Raw genomic sequence first — 23,334 nt, forward strand, 5'->3', positions numbered from 1 at the left:
TATCATTTTCCTTCTGCTTGAAGAACTACTTTTAACATTTCTTATACTATGGGTTTTCTGGTAGTATACTTTTTCAGCTTTTTAAAGTTCCTTATGATGGAGGCTCTGAGGGAGATGATGTTCCTTGCTTCTCTCCTACCTCTTAGGTGGCTGTCAGCAATTTTTGCATTCCTTGGCTTGTAGAAACATCACTCCAATTTCTGCTTTAGTTTTCACATAACATGAGATATTTAGTCATTATCCAAAATACAAAGTTTAATTCATAAGCATTAGTTAAAAATTACAAATATGTAATTTTAGCTTATTTTAGAAAATACAGAGATGAAAATAATAATATAAAGTAATAAAAAACAAACTATTATTTAAAGTATTTGACTCAAAAGCTTTTCTTCTCTATGCAGCTGTTGGAAAAATTAAAGGAAAGCCTTTTCCATTACTCTTATTTTTTGAGGCTGTATTTGGCACAAGTCATGCTTTTAGACAGCCTATTGATGCAGAATTAACCCTGGAAGGAATCAAATGTGGATTATCTGAAAAACGTTTAGATTTAGTTATCAATTGGGTCACCCAGGAAAGGTAAGCAAAGCTAAACTTAATTTAATTTTGATATTTGGTTAATAAAGTTGTTCTCAAAATCTTAATAGTTTTCTTATCAATACATTATTTGAGCCTTTGTTTCAGATCCCTCTTGCAATTAATTAATCAGAAAGTATTAACTAAGCATTCATAGAGTAATGGGGCCTAGTCACAGTGAGCCCAAATAAGGAGTTGACTCATAGCAGTTCACAAGATGACTCGTGTTCACTGAATGGTGGATGGAAGTTGATCAGTAAGGATAGAAATGATTGGTAAGTATCATGCTTCTCAGAGGGATAAGGCAGAAACCTGGATCCAGACAGGCTGTGGGTATATGTAGTGGACAAACCCAGGAGAAAACTTATAAGCAGGAGGGACATGGACCAAGGGTAGTATTTAGAAGAATGTACAAACCAGCAAGGACAGGCAGGGAGTGACTTTTGAACTGGGTCTCAGCACTGATGGGCAGATTTGGGCTCCCTTAGGTTGGGTTCCCTAGAACCAAAGCCTGAGCCAGGATTTTGGGGGTATGTGATTAATAGATGAAGGGCTTCTCAAGAAAATTCTTTAAAGAAGTAAGTGAAGCAGAATAGGGATGTGACCTAGAGAATGTGGATGTGACCTCAAGCAAGTTCTGACCTTGGCCTTATTATGGCAGGATGGCTCTGGAGCATAAACCATACTATAGAGTTGTTCCTCTTAGGGGCGAGGGGTCAGCTTTTTGTACCTCTGTTAGTCAAGCACTGTGGGCTGCCTGGACAGGGTAGGGACACATTACTTCCTGGGCATAGTTATCCCATAGTTCTCTATGGGCAATTCTCTATACAAAGCAGGGACCTGTGAGCTATTGGCAGTCAATATGCAGAACAGCTAGGGAAGGGTACACTGGCCCAGTAAGGATTTGGGCAGGATAAGAAAACAGCATCTACCTTAGTCAACCATTTGCACAATGCAGATTTGTTTTTCACATTAAGTTTACTTCATCCAGGCACAATTTCTCCAGGTTATAGGAGAAACTAGTAAGAGGAGGGTTAGTTGGATGAACTATAGCTCTTGTCTCTACAGTTGGTCCTAGGGCTGTATTTTGTTTACAGCTTTACTGAGATATAATGTACATACAATGACATAAACATATTTAAAGTGTACAGTTTGATATGTTTCTTAAAAACAGTATTATGGAGATGTAATTGACATATAAGAAAGAGCATCTATTTATAGTGTACAATTTGACAAATTTTGACTTATATATATGCCCATGAAATCATCACCACAGTCAAGATAATAGGCACATCTATGATGCCCATGTCCCTTTGTAACGCCTTCTCCTTCCTTCCTCCACTTCATTTCACTCCCCACCCCTATCTCCAAGTAACTACTGCTTTCTGTCACTATAAATTTGTTTGCTTTTTCTAAAATTTCATGAAAAATGAAGTTATACATTATATATTCTTTTTTCTTCCTATTCTTGCTTCTTTCACTTATAATTATTTTGAGATTCTCCCATTTTAATTAATATTCATCATCTTTCACCTCTATCACTTATTTTAGATTCTTCTCATTCTTAACACTTATTTTGGTCTTGATGACTGTGGTTACCATGCCTTTATCAGACTATGGTTATTGATTTATCCACTAACAGTTTTCAGTTAGCATGGGATTACCTTGAGTATCCCAGTAGATCATCTGCCACCTACCTGTAACAGATAACTATATACCATTTGAAAACTGCTACTGAGCCCTGCTAAAGCTGGAGTATTTATCCATGGAACATCAATGTTCGTGCAACTAGAGCTGCTCATCATGAACTGTATTCTTACTGACTCATTAAGTCATATGGTCAGGTGGGCTCAGAAGAGTCCATCCAAAATCAGGTGAAACCAAGATCATGTTCAAGCAGGCCCAGACACACAAGCTTCATGAATAGTCCCCAAACCTTACGTCAACTCCCACTGATTAACTGATAACTACTTCCACAGCTCACAACTATGGGCTCATACAGGGGTGGGACTACCTGAATCCAGCAGATGAGAAAAGTAAAACAAAGTTGGTTCATGGGTGCTTTAAGTGGTCACATTTCTGTACCCTCCACAAAAGGTGCCTGTCAGGGAGCATTGGAGATAGCTCAGGCGAGAGGACGTCATCAGAAAGTGCATGTTCATCATCAACACCTGTTATCTAGTGCAAAGACACTTTAGACAAGATCAATTTCCTTACATATACTGATGGTTCTTGGCCCATTCTACCTCTTAGTTTTAAGAATTTAAATTCTTATGCAGTTCCTTGACTGCATAAAATGGGAAAGCACCACCACTTGTAAGGATTCTGAGATGATATAACAGAATGTTCAAGGCAATTCACATTCTTTATTCTTAGTTTCTGTCTCCTGATTTTAACTCTTGATGCCCTGGCCTCTACCACATGGCTACCTGAAAAAGTTCTCCAATTCCTGCCCTTAAGCTCAGCACTGAACCAGCCTTAAAGCAGCCTTAAAGCAGGATTATAGACTGACCGAGACTCTCTTAGTCATTAAACTTGCCTGGGGGAAAAGTCTAATTACTTGACCCATGAAACCAAAATTTAAGAAATTATTCTTCACTGGTATCAACTCTCTAAACTGCAACATATCTCTTAGAAAAGGAAAAACATCCTCTGAAATACTAACTTTACAAACCCAATCCTATAAAATAATGTCAAGTATCATGCATATATTAGTGATTATGTATTACTTCTGTTTTGACTTTTAAAAATCTACAGTCTCATTTATAATCTTAATTTACCAGTGGATTCAAGCATATTTTTTATTAGTTATTTATCATCTCCAGAGCCAGTCTGGTCTCAGATCCATTTTCAAAAGTCTCTGAAAAAGTCTTTAGAGTTAAAAGTAGGAGAGGGGAGAGCCAAGAAGGGGGCTTTAGGGAAGCAGAAAGAGGGTATCACGAGGTGACTGGGAGGGAAAAGGAGCCTAGTCCAGGGTGCTGGACTACCTCCCTTTCCTCCAGAGCTGGAATCCCTGTTTTCTTTCGTCTTTTCCTTCAGGGGCAATTCCATTCTTGTGTGGCTTGACCCTCCTCCTCCCTCTGGATAATTTTTCTTTTTAATCATACTCTTCTTTTCTGATCATCCTTTTGGAAAGTGACAAGCCGTGACAGCAACCTCACTCCTCAACTCTGGATTTTTCTCAGGCAGAACAGCAGCATGATGGTGACTGCTTAAAAATAAAATAATGGTATTAATAAGAGAAATAAATGCCAGAGTACTAGTATTATCATGTTTCTCTAGTGATGCAATCTCTAGAAGACTAAAATAATTACTTGTTCAGTCTCAGGAAGCACTGTGGCTGTAGCTACCAAAACCTGTATTTTGACATTAAAATGTGGATGTCAGGGAATTGCTTACTAAATAATTGATTTGTACTCAGAAGCTGCCTTTTGATTTTAGACCCACCTCTCTTTTGCCCACCTCAGTAAAACAGATAGCTTTATTTACTGAATGTTCACTAAAGAGACATTTTGTAGGGGTTTGAGGATTTCATTTTAATGTTATTACCATTTTGTTACTTGTGTAAAGACACCAATATTCCATGATTGCTGTGATTTCTGTTATTTCATAGCTATTAGTTTAAAATATAACTAAAGCACAGTGTCCATACAACCAGTAATTAGAAGTGATTTCTCTAATCATCTCAAATGCGCTTTGGCTTATGCTAAAGGTGGAGTTACTGTGATAGAATAGATGGTTCACTTCAACTGTGTATGACGCTGGTGCATTAAAATATGATGACAAGTGAAATCTGTTCAGTTGAGCCATCTCAGAAGAAACTGCTTCTTCAGTCTCTCCTAATAGACACAGTCATGTCCTCCCTGCTTCCTGTTGTTTCTTATAAATCTATAACAGTTTTAAAAATAATGCTGGTGTCACATTTTGTTTTCCTTTTGGTACAAATGCTTGCAAGATCTATTATTAATTTTGAGCTAAAGTTTGTTGTCACTATCTTTAGCCAACATTTAGAAAGTTCTTATATTCTATAGGCTTTAGAAACTAGATAACCTCTGAGAACACTGAAACACTCAGCTGTAAGAGAATTTTTGTAGACCTTATAATTTTAAATCCCACCAGTCTTTTCAGGAGAGTTTTAACCTTATTTGTAGATTTTTTTTAAAAACTTGAGCTCAGTTTTGCCAAAAATGTCTTCCCCCGAAGGGCAAGTTACTGATTGTTTTTGCTCTTAAATTTTGGATATGTTTAGTTTCTTTGACATCAATTGCCTATTAACTTGGAATGCTTATAGACCACAGAAAGTTCTGTTTACTGTGCTATATTTTCAAATGTTTCATTCCCATCTTCATCAAGAACTCCCTAACATGTGCCTTGTTAATCTGCTTCCTCTAGGCTGACATTTTCTAAGGAGGCTGGGGATGTGCTTTATGATTATGGGGAGCATAATACTTATTACAAGCCCAAGTGCCTGGCTTTAGCACAGATTATCTACAGTGAATGTGGCCTGTATAAGAAAGTTCTTCTTTGCCTGTGTAAACAGGGCCAGATTCAGGGGGCCTTAGACTACATGCAACAATTCAAGGACTTCACTTCCAGTAAGTAAAAAAAACCTACTTAATTTGTGTACATTCAAATTCTGGGTTTTAATTGTAAGATTACCCATTATAATATGTAATATTTTGGATTTATATTATAAAGTCCATTTTACATATATGATAAGTTGATTTCTCTTGTAATCTTCAGTGAAAGCAGCTAAACTGCATCTGATTGACTTTCATGCTAAGCATTTCAATACATTATGTATTTCTTCAATATAAACATTTAGTGAACTGGATAGTCCTGAAATTACAGTTTTAAAGAGAAATTTTGCAAATATGTTGGACCATGCTACTTAAAGGGTTTTTTAAAAATACCAACTTATTTATCACATATGATGCTCTGAACTATAATACGGGCATTAGAAATGAAGAATTAGTGAAATAATGTTCATTTCAAAATTTTGAAACACCTGTGTTGCAATAGGCAGTGATCTGAGACAATTGTGGACCTTAGGGTGACCCTACTTGAATGAGCTGATCTCTTATGAATCAAGTTCAGCAATAACCTTAATGTACTGGCTGTTCTGACACATCCCCAAATCCCAGGCCTATGTGAATCCTGATTTGTAAGCTATGTACACTAGTTCTAAGAAGTCACAAAATGAACAAAACTCAGCATTGTTAGTTCATGTTTTTCCAGGAAAAAAATAGGATATTTTATGTCTGTTGAATCTGATTATTTTCAAATAATAAATTGATTTTTATTTAGGTTCTTTTTTTTAAAGTTACTAATTTCTTCATTTGTTATATAACAGCATGCCTGATCCTACTCGTGTAACAATATTTTATAGTTCAGCTTTTTACATGTATATTCACACTGAATCCTTGTAATCCTTATGAACTCTATGAAGTAGGTTTTGTTATTATCCCTATTTTATAGATGGAAAGAGAGGCTAAGGCACTGAGAGGTAAGTAATTTGCCTGTATGGACACAGCAACAGAGCAGAATCTGGCATAGTAGGTACTACTCAATATTTGTTGAGTGAATTATATGTTTTTTGTTATTATCTAAGTATACAGACTCAGTTTCTGTGTTATTTTTCCATAGGTAAGCATTATTTTTGTTAGAGTTTAGACATGGGATATAGGTTTTAATCACTCTTGGAATTTTTATTGAATGCAATGTGATTTGAATGCAATGTGATTTGCTTGCAAAATTTGCCTTGCATAGGTTCATAGAAACATGATTGACTCATTACCATTTTATTCTTTCCTTTGTTAGTGCATTATGCTCTAAAGCAACTAAATATATATTGTAATAATATAAGTATTAACACTTCTATATAATTAGAACCTTGATATTTATCCTCAGAATTTATTTAGCACATCAAAGAATAAAATAAAAGTAATCTGAGAAAAATCAAGGTTTTAGTTTTTGAAAAATATTTGAAAAATTGTTTTGCTTATTTTACTTTTTAATGAGAAACAGCCACAGCTTTCCAAGGTATCATCTTTGGCCTTGGGGACAGATTCAGTTTGTTAATACTTTCTGGTTTTAGAAAGAAAATGTTTCCTCACAGATTTAGAATTTCAGCTTTACATCTACAAATGTTAAAACAAACAATAAAAACAAAACCAGAAAGTCCTAAAAAAGTCTTTTGTTCCAAAAGCATAAATATAACTAATAGATCATCTGTTTTACAAATACAGATTCTTTTCATTTATTTCCGCCTAATTGTAGAGTTTTTAAAGCCTGAAACGATTTGTTTGCTCACTTTCCCAGTCATCATTAAGCAAGTGAATATACCTCTCTGGAAATTGGGTTAGGCTAAATCTGAGGCTCTCAGACTTTCTGGTCCAAAGTCTCCTTTATATTTTTAAAAAGCAGTGAAAATCCCAAAGAGCTTTTATTTATATGGGTTATATCTATTGAAATTTAGAAATTAAAATTGAAAAATTTAAAGTATTTATTTTCATTTAAAATAACAATATACCAATTTGCTGTTATCATAAATAAAATATTGTTAATGAAAAATAACTTTTCTAAAACCAATGTCATGAAAAGAGTGACATTGTTTTACATTTTTGTAAATCTCTGTAATGTCTGCTTTAATAGAAGATAGCTGCTTTCTATATCTGCTCCTATATTCAATCTGTTGTAATATCACATGTCATGTAGCCTCTGGAAAATACCACTGAGTATTTGTGAGAGAATGAGAACATAAAAGCAAGTAACAAGTTAGCATTTTTATGAAAATAATTCTGACATTATAAACCATAAGCCATATTTTGAGAACCATTGTTTTAGATATTTGTGTGTTAAACACATACCGTACTTGGTATATAGGCTCTTATAATCTTATTAAAACAGGATTTACATGAGATAAATAATGATTAATAACATGTTAAACCAAGAAATAAGGAAATGGATTCTGAAGTGTCATAAGCAGAACAGAAGGTCATAGGATTTTAATTTGTGTCCTTTCTAATTAGTCTTATCTTGTACATAATTGAGGAAATTTTGGTTAATTCATGGAGAAGAGGATTTGAATGTGACTGAATGAAATAGAAAAAGATGAATGAGTTATGAATTATTGAAATTGGCTGCTATGAATTGGCTGGGGAGAGCTGTATAAATAGTTTCATTTTAGTGGAGGCCAGTTTGAATGACCCAAGTCATAGACCATTTACTTCTTTTCTATAGAAATTTTTTAAAAATTGTTTGATTTCATTGATATAAAATTATATTCTGCTATTCCTTTTTCACTCTTTTACCATCTTTCTCTCTGTATGTGTGTATGTGTACGTGCATGTGTGTATATACATATATACACATATTTATTATTTTGGAGGAACGGAAACTATAGATTGGAAGGTTATGGACTCTGGGATTAGATGAGCTGTACTACTTCATACCATGTGTATAAATCTGGGAAAATTAGCTTCTCTAAGCCTGATTCTTCACTTGTAATATGAGAATGAATAATATTATCTCCCTTATATGGAATAGTAAATACAATGATTTAATATTTGTAACTTCCCAGTACAAATGTCATATGTTTAATAAACACTATAATACTTTGTATTGCCTTTCAGATTATAAATTATGTAATGGTAGTCCTTGATAGGACCTCAAAAATTATCCTGAAATTTATCTGTGTTGTGGTCCAAGAAGAATATTTTTAATTAAAAAAACTTATGAAGTTAGCATAAAGAATATAAATAATGATTGTAGCTTTAGGTTACTGCCGGAGTCCAGCTCCAGTTGAGGTGTGAGTCACGAAGGAAAGGACAGCATCAGCAAGTGAGGAGATGAAACACCCAGTTAAGGTTGTAACATCTCCTGACATCAAGCGGCAGGGTTTTTATTTTTATATCTTTTTAAGGTTTACATAATGTTACACATTTTCTTTGATCTTGGATGGTACAATGTTTTTTCCTTTCAGTTTTTGTATAATTCCGGCTCATAACAGATGTTATCACTTTTTTGAACAGCTTTCTTGTAACATTTAATGTTTAACTTTCCCTTAACCTTTTTGGCCAGAGATGCAGGTTACATGCTAGGTGCTAAACAGGAAATGGCATAAGAGAGTATGTGAGCTAAGCGTGTGGACTATGATTTTTACTTTAAGCATGTAAAATTATATAAAGTTTAAGATATGTGTCTAAGGTTTAAGCAGGTTATATAAAATGCAAGCTATATGTCTTTTGGTTATTGAGTGTAACTATATTATTAATTAAATCCTATCCTACACGTGTGGGTTGAGGCTTACATCTAAAATCTAGGGATGGTACTCCTATCACCTATTCTTCAACTTTCCTACAAATACAATAAAAACACCTTATTCTTTCATAATATTCATTCCACAATTTCAGATGTTTTTACCTTTCCTCTTGTGTCTACAGGCACCAGGGCCTTGCAGTCTTCTATTATCTTTCATATAATGACACTAAATCTGCTCTTACTACCTTACCATTAATATAATAATATTTTATCATAAATTTATTGTAAACCTTTATATATGGAATATTTATAAATATAAATTTTCCTATTTTGCTCATAAATTCTTTCTATGAGGGGGATACCAGAGGTGTCTTCTAATATTATAAGCAACATAAGGGGGACCCTGGGCAGTGGGGACTATTAATCTTTATTACTTTGCTGTTTCATATAAATTTCCTGGAAAAATGGGTTTTCCCATTGCCTGGGTTCCCATAACTCTTTCTCTGCCAATATTCTACAGAAATCCTGGTTAATCATGTTTGAATAGTTACAAAGGGGAGGACAAACTGCATCTAGTTTTAAGAGAGGCCTGGGTTCTTCTGCCTCACTTCTTTGTGGCAGTATGCCTGGAATAGTTGGCCCCGTAATACTGCTTTCATTTCTGGAATTGCTGCTTTGATCAATATTTTCGGTTATGTTATTTACTAAAGATGAATGAATCTTAAGTACATAAGATTTCCCATATATGAGCCCAATCACCAACATCATAAGTGCAAAAATAAGTGCGGGAATTAGCAGGGGCCAGCTATGAGGTTTCCTGTTTTCAGGATTCCTCCTCGTGCCTGGACCTTGTCAAACAGCATAAGCAGCATGGCCTGTGCCAGGTTACCTTAGTTGTTAATTAGTACATTAAACCATACGAAATTGCTTTTTTATTTTTAGTCAAAAGTGGTCAAATCCACTTTAAGGAAGGCTTCTTAAGGTCTTTATGTTTGAGTTTCCAAATACTTGATATTTTTAGGTAAAAAATGTACTAAGCCCTTTTTTTGTGCAAGGCACAGGAAGACATTCTACTCACTAGAAGTTGGCCCAAATATTAGCAACAAGATATAGACAAATATAACATAGTATTAGATGGAACCTTAGAAATTAGAGATACCACTTCTAGTACTTTTAAGATACAAAAATAGAGATCCAAAAATTAAATGACTGATGGAGCTATGATTAAATTTCAGGTTTCTTCATTGCCAGTCTAATCCGTTTTATTATACCATATTTATTTCATGACAGTTTTTTGATAATTTTTTTTCTGGGACTCTGTTTTGGTAGTTTTCTTTTGTTTTTCTTTTTGTTAGGCTGAGCATAATTTTTTTTTAAATTGGGGATACTACTGTTGAGTTTATTGAGGGCTTTGGAAGGACTGGAAAAAAGAATTGTTGTTTGATGGGTATAGAGAGTAGCTGGTCCCCATCTCGAGTTGATATGTCAAATTAGAATGTTGAAACATAGTTTTTCATATTTGCTTTCAGATGACCTGATGGAACTAATAAAGTTATGTCCCCACACTGAATTAATTCAATGTCTCACTAAAGAGTGGAATGGCAAACCACCATCTTTATCTTTTGGTCTTGTTGTACTTCACCTCTTCTCTGCAGATATGGAAAAAGTTGGCATTAAGCTACTTCAGGAAATAAATAAAGGTGGGAAAGGTAAGTAGAATAAATTAAATTTTAGTAGGTTACTTTGGGAAAAGTTTAAGATTATTATATTTGAGTTAACTAAAGTCTTGTTAAGAGTTCCTTCTTGTTAGGTATTAACATTAGGAGTTTATATATGTAAAGATTACCATGTCAATAATAATCTGTTGGCAATAATGTATATTTCTTGAGGGAATTAGAATGAAGAAAGAATCTATGAAACTTGAGGAGAACATCACAATAATTACAATAGCAAACACTACTCTAAAAACTGTATATATATTAACAAAAGTGCATATTTAGTAATTTTTATATATACTTTAAATGTTACTTAGATAAAAACTTTATATTTTTTCATTCCTAAACCAAATATACAAGTAAATGTCACTTAATGTGATATTTACTCTGAACTCAACTCTGCACTAAGATCAAGAATAATGAATTAGATCTCACTTTCTGTTTCCTTTCTCTAATTTATTCTAGAAATTAGAGCAGACAAGTTTATTTAAGTTATATGGGGTCAAAACATGAACAGTAAATTACATGAAAACATATTTGAGAAGGTAATTTGAAATTATCATTAGATATTTTATTTGATAGAAAATAAGAATCATGGTAGAAATAATAGTGATGACAATATCCTAAAGAGATCCTTTTCATTAAGTATCATAGGTAATGGAGGTAACAGATAAGAACTGAGTTCCATAAATAGATACATCCCTAAAGGGGTCACTATAATTGTTTTTCAGAAGTAAATTATTAGTTTCCTTTAATAGACAAAATCCTTCTTTTATTTCCTTAAAAAAATTTTGCTATTGAAGTCCCATTGTCAAGAGATCTAAGTATAGAGATAGGAAGGAGGGTTTGCCAAAGAGTTTTTATTAATCTTTGAGTCAGCATTACTAGGGCATTTATAAAAGTGAAAGACTGTAAAAACTAGACCTACAAGCTCTCAATTATTTGATAGTTTCTAGCAGTACCTTACAGATTCTGTGAATAAGGCTGAGCCCACATTCTTCACTTTCTGAGCTTTCTACCATGTAGCCTTCAATGTCTGCTAACCTTACCAAGAAGGCGATGAGTAGAGGAGTGGGGAATATGAGAAATGACAGGGGTTGAATTGAGGGGTAGGAGTTGAATTGAGGCACGAAAAGGTTAATGAAAATGGAAGAGGAGAAGGAACCAACACTTGAGTACTTACCTGGAGCTAGACTAAGACTCCACATCAAACTTGCAGGTATCAGGAATGAGAATTAGGTTTAATAGTAACCAAGTTGAAATGATACCTTTTCAATTTTTGAAAAATTGCTAAGTGTGCATTAGCAAATAAGAGTACTTAAGTGCCACACTGTAATATTGTATTTTTTTTCCTCAGATGCAATTGAAAATCTTATGATAAATGATCCATTTTGCTCCCTAGAAAGCTGGCAAGAAATGGCAAATATATGTTTACAGAATGGCTTTGACAAATTATCTAATGATATCATGTCCATTCTTCGATCTCAGGCTGGAGTTATAGAAATTTCTGAAGAGGATGAGACAGTCAATTTAATGCAACATGTTTTTTGGTAGTTCTATGTTTTATCCATTTGAGAGGGCTTGTACAACATTTTGTGATGTTGCTTGGACAAACTGATTTTGGCATAACATAAATAAATCGAGTGTGAAGCTCTCATAAATAAATCATGTTTCTTTTGTTATGATGACATTAGATTTGTTCTTGAAACATACTATTGCTTCCTTTTTTTCCACATGATCATTTCTCATATTGAATCTTGATAAAATCCAAGTATACAACTCAGTTTAGGGATATCTATCTAAAGGCATAAGCTAATGTCTAGATATATTCCTTTCTGGTGATCTAATTTGACAGCAAGAACTGAGGAAGGTGTGAGAAGACTGGTTTCTCAAATATCAAGCCTGACTTCTAACAAGAAAGGCACGATGTCATTTCAAGATTGGATTCACTGGTGAAAACCTAGCATACAGTAATTTTGTACTACTGATTTAAACATGTGCCCCATGTTTTGGTATATACAAATGGCAAATGTTAGTGTCTATCTCTTATGACAGTTGAGACATCCTTTCTCTCTTTCTTATGCCAAAGAAGTTGGGAATCTTAGCATGTTCTTACCTAGAGAGAGGATCAGCCCAATTTTGCATAGAAGTAGATCTGGAATACCTGTAGGTTCAGAAAATATGGGATAAGTGGTTTTGGATGATTTCAAGTGTCTGAATAAGTATTTGATTGAAATCTCGGAGTTCTATGTCGTGGAATAGGATGATATTCAAAATATTTAATGATCAATGTGGCATGGACACCAATCAAACAGAAGAGATAACCAACTGAACAGAACAGCTTTTAGCCCTTATGTCACACTAGAGCATACCAGCTGAACGTCAGCCTTTATCGTGAAACATGGTAAAAATGAGCTGCTATTAGATAGAATAAGAATAAAGAGCATGAGTTTTCCCCTCCTAAATTTAAATTGAATGTATATTTTTTATTTAATAGTAGAGAGAATATGAACTCAGATTCAGAGAACCTTGTATTCGAATTCTAGTCCTACCTCTTATTCTTTTTAAAATATGAGCAGTAATAGCTCCTCTAGAGATTTGTTGGGGGAATTAATGATAATATATGTGTGATATAAGTGTATATATAACATAGTGGAGGAACTTAGTAGAAGATAACTGTTATTTCTATGTAATAGGTCTCAGAAACACATATTTCTCTACTTGTTTAATACTTACTAAATCTCACTATCTATCCATTTGTATTTGTATAATTATCCTTCTTTGGATTATGTGATATACTGATATCCTTACTGCCTGTATTAAACTATCTGTCTCACTAATTAGGCTTGCTTGACTTACCTTGTAAATCCACAAGAGTACTGGCTGAGTGCTTAATTTTCCATATATTGCTAAGCATAGTACTGGGTAATTATAATTCAATTTTCTAAAATGCACTATTTTTAAAAGTAATACATGCACAATTTAAAAAGCTTTTTACAAGAAGCTTATAAGAACTGATAATATTTTGATTTCTGGACTTCACATTAGCTGTGTATTTTGAAAGGAAAAGATAAAAGATGGAAAACCAGAAGGGAAAGAAACAAGGTATTTCAGCAGCCAATGCATTCTTCCTGTGCCAATGGCTTAAAACCTTTCTTCTTTGAGATTTATGTGACTGATAGAAAGCTATTATGTGTCCATTGATCGAATTCAGAAAAAAAAATGTGTCCATGAGAGCCAGGAGGTAGAAGTGGGTGCATAGATCTAAAAAAAGCTTAAAACAGCAACTGTTGTTACTGCTAATTTTGCTTTGGTTTGAAAATGTATTCCTCCACTTATTATTATTCCTTTCCTGAAAGCATTACCTTTGGCAGTTTTCCGAAAGACAATGAAACTCCTCAAGTGAATATAAATAAAAATGCCTGGAGATGGAGTTGAAAGGAAGAACACAAGAATATAAATTCAAGTGGAGGAAGAAAAAAAGTTGAGTTGTAAGCCACATAGGATTTGGAAGTGGTAAGAATCTCCCTGTAAGCTGCACTGAAAGGGGTATAACATGAGCCTCATGGCAGAGGAACCTGTGTTCCATGAATGGTCTCTGCTATCAAGATTAAACATCAACGGGAAGACAGTACTTTTTAAAATTGAAGTGTAGTTGGTTCAACAGTTACACACACACAATTAAATCCTCACCCCCAACTAGTGTAGTTACTATCAAGACAGCATTTTTTTAAAAGTAACTGACAATATTTCCTTAGTATCATCTTATGTCCAGTCCATATTCAAATTTCACTAGGTATTTAAATATGCCTTTTTACAGTTGAGTTACTCTAATTCATAACTGAACAAGGTTCACATGTTTTACTCGGTGTTGTGTCTGCATCTAGAGTATGCTTCCTCACCTCTCTTTTTTTTCTTCTCTTGCTACTAACTCATTGGACTGGCTTGGTTGTCACTGGGAACGTTCTGCATTCTAGATTAGTTTGATTGTTTCCTTATGCTGTTATATAACTTGTTATTTTATTTCCCATATTCCCTATAAATGGATGTTAGCTCTGAAGATTTGACTAGATTTAGGTTCAACTGTTTTGGCAAAGATACTTATAGGTAGTGCTGAGTACTTCACAGTCTGTCCTGTTACAATGCATAAATGTTTGGTTTTCTCATCTTACTGCCTTTTGTGATGAAGTCCAAATTCCTTAACATAGCCTAAAAACCTTGCATAATCAGGATCAGCTGCCTCTCCAGCCTCCTCTCCCCATGTACTCCTCACTTCCTTTAATCCAAATGCCTTCCTTCTGTTCCTCTTGTAAAGGGCTTTACAAAATGCTATTTCTTCTATCTGGAAGGCTGTCCCTTTCTTTTTACCCAGTTAATAATTTATTTTACTTTAGATCTTAGCCTCCTTAGGGAAGCTTTTATGACTTCCTTAGTGATTCCAACTTTCCCTTTTATATGCTGTCCTTTATTGATGTGTTCATTATTGTAGTCATAGACAATACTTTTTATTTAGGACAGAGACAATACCTTTGGAGGTGTGGGAAATGGGAGAGTGTTACTGTATTAGTTTGCTAGGGCTACTGGAACAAAGTACCACAAACTGAGTGGCTTAACCAACAGAAATTTACTGTCTCAGTTCTGGAGACTAGATGTCTGAGCTCAAGGTGATGGCAGGGTTAGTTCCTTCACCGAACCATAAGGGAAGAGTCTGTTCCAGGCTTCTGCCTCTCTCCTTGGCTTAGAGGTAGCCACCTTTTCTGTGTCTCTCGTGTCATCTTCCCTCTATGCATGTCTGTGTCCAAATTTCTTCATCTCATAAGTACACCAGTTGTATTGGATTAAAGTCCATCCTACTGACTTCATTTTAACTTGATTATCTCTTTAAAGGCCCTATCTCCAAATAAGGTCACATTTTGAGGTACTGGGGGGTTAGGATCACAACATATGAATTGTGGGAGGACATGATTCAACCCATAACTTACCATTATATCACTAAAACCAAACAGTACTGGGTACAAAGCAAATTTCAATAAATATTTGAAGAAATACCAGTCTAGACATGGTATCTTTCATATTTAATGCTAATCATGTGAGTTAACTTTACTCTTGCTTTTTTTTTTGATAAATTTTATTGGCATATAAATATACATATACACAATAATACTTTCTGAAAAATGTGCAAATTATAACTGTAGAGCTTAATAACTTTCCACAAAGTGAATACATTTTTGTAACCAACTCCTGGATGAAGAAATAGAAAGCCCAGGGAATCCTAGCAGCCACTTTCCAGTTACTATTGTTCCCCTCTCAAAGACAGCCACTATGTGACTTTTCTATACCATAAATTAATCTTGCCTGATTTTGAACTTCATATAAATAAAACCATGGTGTGTTTTTGTGTTTTGCTCTTTTGCTCTTTGTCATTTTGTGAGATTCTTCCATGTGCTTCCATGATCATTCTTGTACCTGTCTTACACACGAACATATATGTGCATTTCTGTTAAACTCCTGCTTTGTTTTTTTAGGTTGTTTATTGACAGTGTGTATCAGCTCATCCTAGTAGCTAAATGGTGAGTGTTGGTACTGCATTAATGTTGAAGTTATAATGGTCTTCTCCTCTGACAGCTACAATGAAATAGCTCTAATAGAAGCTCTGCATTGGGTTAGAAATAGTCAAAATGGTCATATTTCTCTAAACCTGTGGATTTTTTAAAAATATAGATTTTATTTTCTTGAGCATTTTCAGGTTCATAATATTGAGCAGAAGGTATGGAGATTTCTGTATATCTGTTGCTGCTACATATAAACAACTTCCCCATTATTAGCATCCCCCACTGGAATGGTACATTCGTTACAGTTGATGAACCTAGAGTGACGTCATTATCAGCCAAAGTCCGTGGTTTACACTAAGGTCCATTCTTGGTGTACATTTTATGGGTTTGGACAAATTTATAATGGCATATATCCATCACTATGATATCAGAGTAGTTTCACTGCCCTAAAAATCCTCTGTGCTGCCCCTATTTATCCCCTGTGGGTTTTTTTTCATTTTCATATGGGGTACCTCTTTGCTTCCTATGTGTGAGGAGAACAAATATTTCTAATGTGCTCTTTGTGTGCCAGACACTATACTGTCTGTTTTAATATATATTCATATTAAAATCCTCCCAACAATTTTGTGAAACAGATATTATTATACCCATCTTTGTAGGTGAAGAAAAAGGAATTCAGCAGGCAAAGTAACATGCCAGAGACCGCATAGGAAGGGCTGTGATGAGCTATGTTTCTCTGATTCAAATGAGGTGTTCTTCCCATCATACCAATGGGAGAGGGGAAATGTTTCTTCCACAGTCTGAAAGATTTACTTGTACTAGTTACATTTCTGTTTAATTATTATAGTCAAGCATTTATCAAAACAAATTTCCATTAATTTCATTCATTTGGAAAAACTTAGAGATTTTCTGAAAATTTTAAGGAACAATTTTCTTAATATTTTGGACTTAGTTTCCTAAATCCTGCTTTAATTAAGAAATAACCATTGTGTCAATCACTTTTTAACCAATGAAAATGTTACCTTTTAGTTGCCTTCAATTCTGTTAGCTTGCTAAAGCACAAGTTAAATGAAGAATCAGGCCTCATTGGTTATTTTTTTGAACTTTTTCCATCTCAAAGCTCATAAATTCTTCCATTCCCTCTCAGAAAAAAAAAATAACATTTTAACAAAGTTAAATCAGTGTAGCCCTACTGAACATACAAAGTCACTTTGCTGGTGGTTATAATTTGTTGTGTTCTTGAATAAAAAAAAAATTAAATACATAGTAAAGACACTATTATTTATGTAGCTATTTCCTTTTGTTTGTTTTTATTATCAATTATCTATAGCTAGCCTCCATATCTTGGGAATCTGTGTCAGTTTCTCCTTTATGTTCTTTTCTTAAACTCCAAACAAGAGGTCACCCTCAAGTGGCTATGGAGGTCTGATATTACTGTAAATGAATAAAAGATTTCATAGTCAGGCATAGAAGGATCTGGGGACTTTTTGAAAGGGATAATTGTGGTAAATTCCAGAAAATTTTTGTCTTTAAGGATTATGGACTTAGAATTATCATATCAGAAGCTGGAAATGTAGAGTTGATGTGAGTAGTCTTGATTTTCAGAATGCTCTGCAGGCCAAACAAAAAAACATCTACAGACCAAACTGGATCTATCAGCCCCAGTTTGAAACCTTTTTCCTGAGTCAGGAGGCCAGATTAACTTCTTGTTTCCATTAAGGTTAAATTAAGTTTTTGGAGTAAATAAAGGAAAGTAAAAAGCTACTATGTTTTCTCACTCAGAACAACTCCTATAAGAATGCCCAATTTACTGATGCCCTAGTAATAGAAGGCAGGATTCTTTAACCTAAAAAGGTAGATCTATAATTACATTATCCCAGTCCAGAATAGAAGCCATTTTGATTTATAATGCAGAGGAGTTTGGAAAATAGCAAAGATGTAATTTGTTTGTAGAAAGAGGGAAAGACACATGCTCCTTAAGTAATTTTGACACCTTTTCTCTCTTACTAAAGAATTAATCCATCAAGATCCTTCCCCAACTATATTGCCATAAGATGGTAAAAAAGCAGTATTACAGTTTTTAAAAAGAGGCTACTGAGTTATATTTTAAATATTTCCTCAATAAAAAAATGGTTTCTGTGTAGTTAGCTCTTTAGTGAAATTCCACTATGTTTGAGAGGGGGCTGACATTATCATGTTGTATTATCAAGCTACTTGCAGGAATAATCACCATCAATTGTTTTCAGTTCTCCATGGAGTGAAAACTCTGCCTTTAATCTCCCAAGAGTATTGGCAGGTTAAGGCCACAGAGAAGGATCCACCTTTTTCATCCAAGGATCAGATACATGAGTTATATTCTGTTATCTTGTTTTCTTGGGTCAGATCATACAGTACTGTTACAAATAGGGCCAGCTTTAGTTAGCTTGGTGCTTAACATGAAATGAATGTCACCCTCAAACTCTTTGGTTGTACACAGATAAAGATATAACAAACCTCCAACCATTTCCTTTTGGAACTCTTTCCTCACACAGGAATGCTCACATACATTTTCACACGGTTTGAAAGCACAGAATCAATGTAAGAATGTACCTTTTGGAAGCAGCCTTCACCCGTGGAGCTGAATTATCAAGGATCTCTTCCAAGTTGCTTAAAAATCTAGGCATTTATGGGTTATCATTCATGGGCTTTGAATTGCAGACCTTGACCAGTCCAAAGAGCAAACAGCCTGCATGCAAAGTCTTGCTATTTTTGCCCAGCTTCTCTTGATTGAGCATTTATATTGATCAGATTCTGAACATGACATCCAGAAACAGGTTTGTACTGATACAAGGATCAATAATGAGGGTGGGAAAAACACTGGCAGAAAGACTCCAGTGATGAGAGTTAAAATGGAAGCAAATACAGTACAAAAACCTTTCTTTGATTAGGATTTTTACTAGAATATAGTATAAATTTGACTCAGTAGAAGGCAGTACAGATGCCAGCAAGACCTTTACCTCTGCTTCAGTGAAATGAGTTGTTTCTATGATGAAGTGAGGCTGGTTGTATTTTAAAGTATAGCATTCTGTTGGCCAGCTTGGGTAATTTGAGGACCATTCTTTCTTTTCTTTTTCTTATTTTTTTTATTGTGGTAAAATACACATAAAACATACCATCTTTACCTTCTTAAATAACGTTCTTAAATATCTTAAAGTTCCTGGTAAGAAATCTGCTGAGATTCTTATTGAAGATCCTGTGTATATGATTAGTTGCTTTTCTCTTCCTGGTTTCAAGATTCTCTCTTTGTTTTCTTCTTTTGAAAGTTTGATTATATGTCTCAGTGTGGGTCTCTTTGAGTTTATCATACTGGAGTTTGTTGAGCTGCTTAGATGTTTATTTTCATGTCTTTCATCAACTTTGGGAAGTTTTCAGCCCTTACTTCTTCAAACACTCTCTCTGCTCTGTATCCTCTCTTCTGGGACTCCCGTAGGCATCTGCTGGTCCACTTGGTGGCATCACCCAGTGCCCTTAAGGCTCTGCTCACTTTTCTTCAATTTTTTTTTTCCTTTCTGATCCTCAAACTAAATATTTTGCACTGTCCTATCTTCAATTTTGCTGATTCTTCTGCTGCTGAAAACTGTTTGAATCCCCCTAGTGAATTTCTAATTTCAGTTACTGTAATTTTCAGCTCCAGGATTTCTTTTTTGTTTCCTTTTAGGTTTTCTTTCTCTTTGGATATTTCTATTTTGTTCAGACTTTTCTTGATTTTCTCCACCTGCTCCTTTAGTTCTTTGTGCTTCTTTAAGACAGTTGTTCTTAAGTCTTTGTCTAGTAAGTCTGCTATCAATTCTCTTTCAGGTTTCTGTTGATTTGTGTTTCTTTTCCTTTAAATGAGCCATATTTTCCTATTTCTTTATATGACTTGTGATTTTTTGTGGAAAACTGAACATTTGAATGTAACAATGAGTAACTCTGAAAATCATATTCTCTCCCTTTCCCAGGGTTTGCTGTTTTTGCTTTTGTTTATTGTTTCTGTTTTTGATTGTTGTAAGCTTTCTCTTGCTAGGAATCTGCCTGAGCTACAAACCTAAGGTCTTCTCAAGTGTTTTCTGAGCCTGCACCTTTCTCTAGGTGTGCACAATGACTTTCTAATTTCATGTATATATGAAGTTGCTTTTGAATGTCCAACTCTTTCATGTCTGACTGTCTAGAAGGGAAAAAGAAAAATGAAGGGAGATGAAAAAAAGAGTACTGGTGCTTTAAATCTCCAGGAAGTCACTTCAACTGGAATGGGGAGGGGCTTGCCACAGGGCAGGGAGGTACAACAACAGTGGACAGTGTCCTCGGTGTTGGCATTTCTGAGGTCTGAAGCAGCTATCAGAGATCAGAGCACAGATCCCTATGTTTGGAAGACAGGGTCCTTTTTGCCCACTTGGCTTCTACAAACTGCACTTAAGCTGCTCTGGGAATACTTACACAGCTTCCTACCATGGGGCTTAGGTGAGAGATGGGTATCTATTGCTGCACTGAGAACTGAAATTGGCCAAATCTAACCAATTTACTTTCCACGCCTTCCCCTGGAAGTTGCAAGCTTTCACTAGACTCCAGAGTCCCAAAACAGTTATGTCAGACAGATTCTGCCAGTGCAATTGTTGTGTAGGTGGGAAGACAGATTCCTGGAGCTTCTTACCCTATCTTCCCAGAATCCTGAAGGACCATTCTTGGGAGATTTGTATTGTTAGGAGAATGGCCCTTAAAAAAAAAGTTACTTTGCATTGAAATGTTTTAAAACTCTAGCACTTTATCTTTTTTTTGAGCTTTTCAGTTGAAGCAGGGGTGAGGGTGGGGTAAGTTGGGTGAGTTGGGTCCTGAAGCTGAGGGCTTTATATTCTAGACATAAGATTCTTCTCAAGACATTTCAAAGGCCATATTGTAGTAGGATCCTGTCTATTATGCTGCAATCCCACACTGTTACACATTTGACCAGGCCCTTGTGTCCTGGCTGAAGCTACTCCAGCTTGAAGCACAGACTGGCTGCAAAGTTGTTACTTACACCATAATTTAGTTTCAAAAAATTTTGGCATGCCCAGTCTATTCTTCAAAAAATTAAGAAACATATCCCCCAAAATATCCTGGGCTGATCAGTTTGCTGCCAGACTGTAGGGAGTCTGTTTTCTCAAAATCACTGAGATGGTTTCAAAACCCATTGAAGAGGGTACTTGGATATTTTGCTTATACAGTGTTCAATCATAACTCATAGTGGGGAAATTAGATTATTAGAGAGTTGAAAATAAGAAGCATCTCTTTGAACCTCTGAACAAGACCCTGTCCTAGGACATAATTCTGAGAATTCCTTGTTATTTTCTGACTTGGCCTGCCTGCCTGCCCACAGATCCCCACATAACACATAGCTTTTGAAGAGAGCTGATAAGCCAAAGTCATCCTTGCTTTCGCCTTGTAGGTGGGATTTCATTTGTTGCCTTTGTTCCTCAGTTCTGCCTCCATCAAAACAAGATGGTGAGCTTGTCAGTCAAGCAGTCTGTAATTTCTCCAGGCCAGCTGGGTATTGAGAGGAGGAGAAACAACAATGCAGGAAGCTCCTGAAGAGATTACTTATGTTTAGCAGGACATGAAATTATTCGTAAATAAGGGTTTCTCACTCTCAGCACTATCAACATTTTGAACCAGGTAGTTCTTTGCTGCAAGAGGCTGTCCTGTGTGCTATAGGATGTTTAGCGGCCTTCTGGCTTCTGTCCACCAGATGCCAGTCATGCTCCCTGCTCCCCTGTAATTAGTCATGATGCAGAAATGTCTCCAGACCTTGCCAAATGGTTGAAAATCATTTTTGTAGGTTTTCCTAGTAAGTATAAAAATTCTACCAATCCACTATTAAACATAATAATTATTGGGTGGTGGTTCTGCAAATAGGATCAGAGATAGCAGAATAAGTGAATTTACTTCCTTTCTTTCTCCTGCATTAATCTTTATTTACCATGCAGATCCAGAAAGCATCCTGAGGTAAGTGCAGGAAAACAAAAAAGGCTTGTCTCACTTGCAATTCATAACTCAGAAACCTAAATATGTCAAAGATTCTTGGCAAGAAGGAAGTAACTAATGTGCTCAGATTTTTCATAGGCAGAAGCACATAAGTCCCAAACATGAGCTGCCACTTCTGCAGTATCCCTTTCCCAGCCCTGCTCCCTGGGGCACAGTGGACTCTGTTCCTAGGAACCATGTGGCCTCAGGTTTACCCTTCCTACCTCTTGATCTCTTCCTACTTCTTCAGTTAGAAGCCCTGTCAGGATCTCCAGGCTGTGGGAATGCCTGCATTAAATAGTGGAAAGCTAGGTAAGTACCCTTGCTGGCTTATACATCGTGGCTCATTATTGTACTGGAGTGCCATTTTCCATACAAGATGATAAAGTTGGCTTTAATAGGGAGAAGTTGGCATCACCATTAAACTGAATAACATTCAAACCAGGATTTGGAAGAGGGTCTTTTGTGACTTTACAGAAAGCTACAGAGATGATGATGAGATTGAAAGCATGACCTTTGTTCAACCATTGTGGAAAGCAGTATGGAGGTTCCTCAAAAAACTAAAAATAGAAATACCATTTGACCCAGGAATTCCACTCCTAGGAATTTAATCAAAGGAAACAAGATCCCTGATTCAAAAAGACATATGCATCCCTATGTTTATCACATCATTATTTACAATAGCCAAGATATGGAAGCAAACTAAGTGTCCATCAGTAGAAGAATGGATAAAGATGTGGTCCATATATTCAGCCATAAAAAGAAAAGAAGTCCTACCATTTGCAACAACATGGATGGAGCTAGAGGGTATTATGCTCAGTGAAATAAGCCAGGCGGAGAAAGACAAGTACCAAATGATTTCACTCATTTGTGGAGTGTAACAACAAAGCAAAACTGAAGGAACAAAACAGCAACAGACTCATAGACTCCAAGAAGGGACCGGTGGTTACCAAAGGGAAGGGGATGGAGAGGGAGGCAGAAGGGCATTAAGGGGCACTATAATTAGCAGTCACAAGATAGGTAGGTCATGGGGAAGGCAGTATAGCACAGAGAAGACAAATAATGACTCTATAGCATCTTAGTACGTTGATAGAGACTGCATTGGGGAGGGGGAGTGAGGACTTGATAATATGGGTGAATGTGAAACCACAATGTTGTTCATGTGAAACCTTCATAAGATTATATATCAATGATACTTTAATTTAAAAAAAAGAAAG

At 35.4% G+C, this 23,334-nt stretch overlaps 1 protein-coding gene across 11 annotated transcripts in view; it reads left to right on the forward strand.

Annotated features, from left to right (window-relative positions):
* Positions 1–12,229, forward strand: part of CLHC1 (clathrin heavy chain linker domain containing 1) — a 36,083-nt gene extending 23,854 nt beyond the window's left edge. For 4 of the 11 annotated variants that reach the window (XM_073213084.1, XM_073213076.1, XM_073213083.1 and 1 more), the window contains exons 9-12: positions 402–576; positions 4,966–5,168; positions 10,365–10,544; positions 11,908–12,229. In XM_073213084.1, coding sequence (XP_073069185.1) covers positions 402–576; positions 4,966–5,168; positions 10,365–10,544; positions 11,908–12,104 — 755 coding nt within the window. In that variant the 3' untranslated portion in view covers positions 12,105–12,229. The remainder of the gene's footprint in view (positions 1–401; positions 577–4,965; positions 5,169–10,364; positions 10,545–11,907) is intronic. The other 7 variants (XM_073213087.1, XM_073213104.1, XM_073213111.1 and 4 more) reach the window with 2 other exon arrangements.
* Positions 12,230–23,334: the final 11,105 nt, after the last annotated feature.

The sequence above is a fragment of the Manis javanica genome, chromosome 1 (genome assembly GCF_040802235.1).
Source record: "Manis javanica isolate MJ-LG chromosome 1, MJ_LKY, whole genome shotgun sequence".
In the NCBI taxonomy this organism is placed as follows: domain Eukaryota; kingdom Metazoa; phylum Chordata; class Mammalia; order Pholidota; family Manidae; genus Manis; species Manis javanica.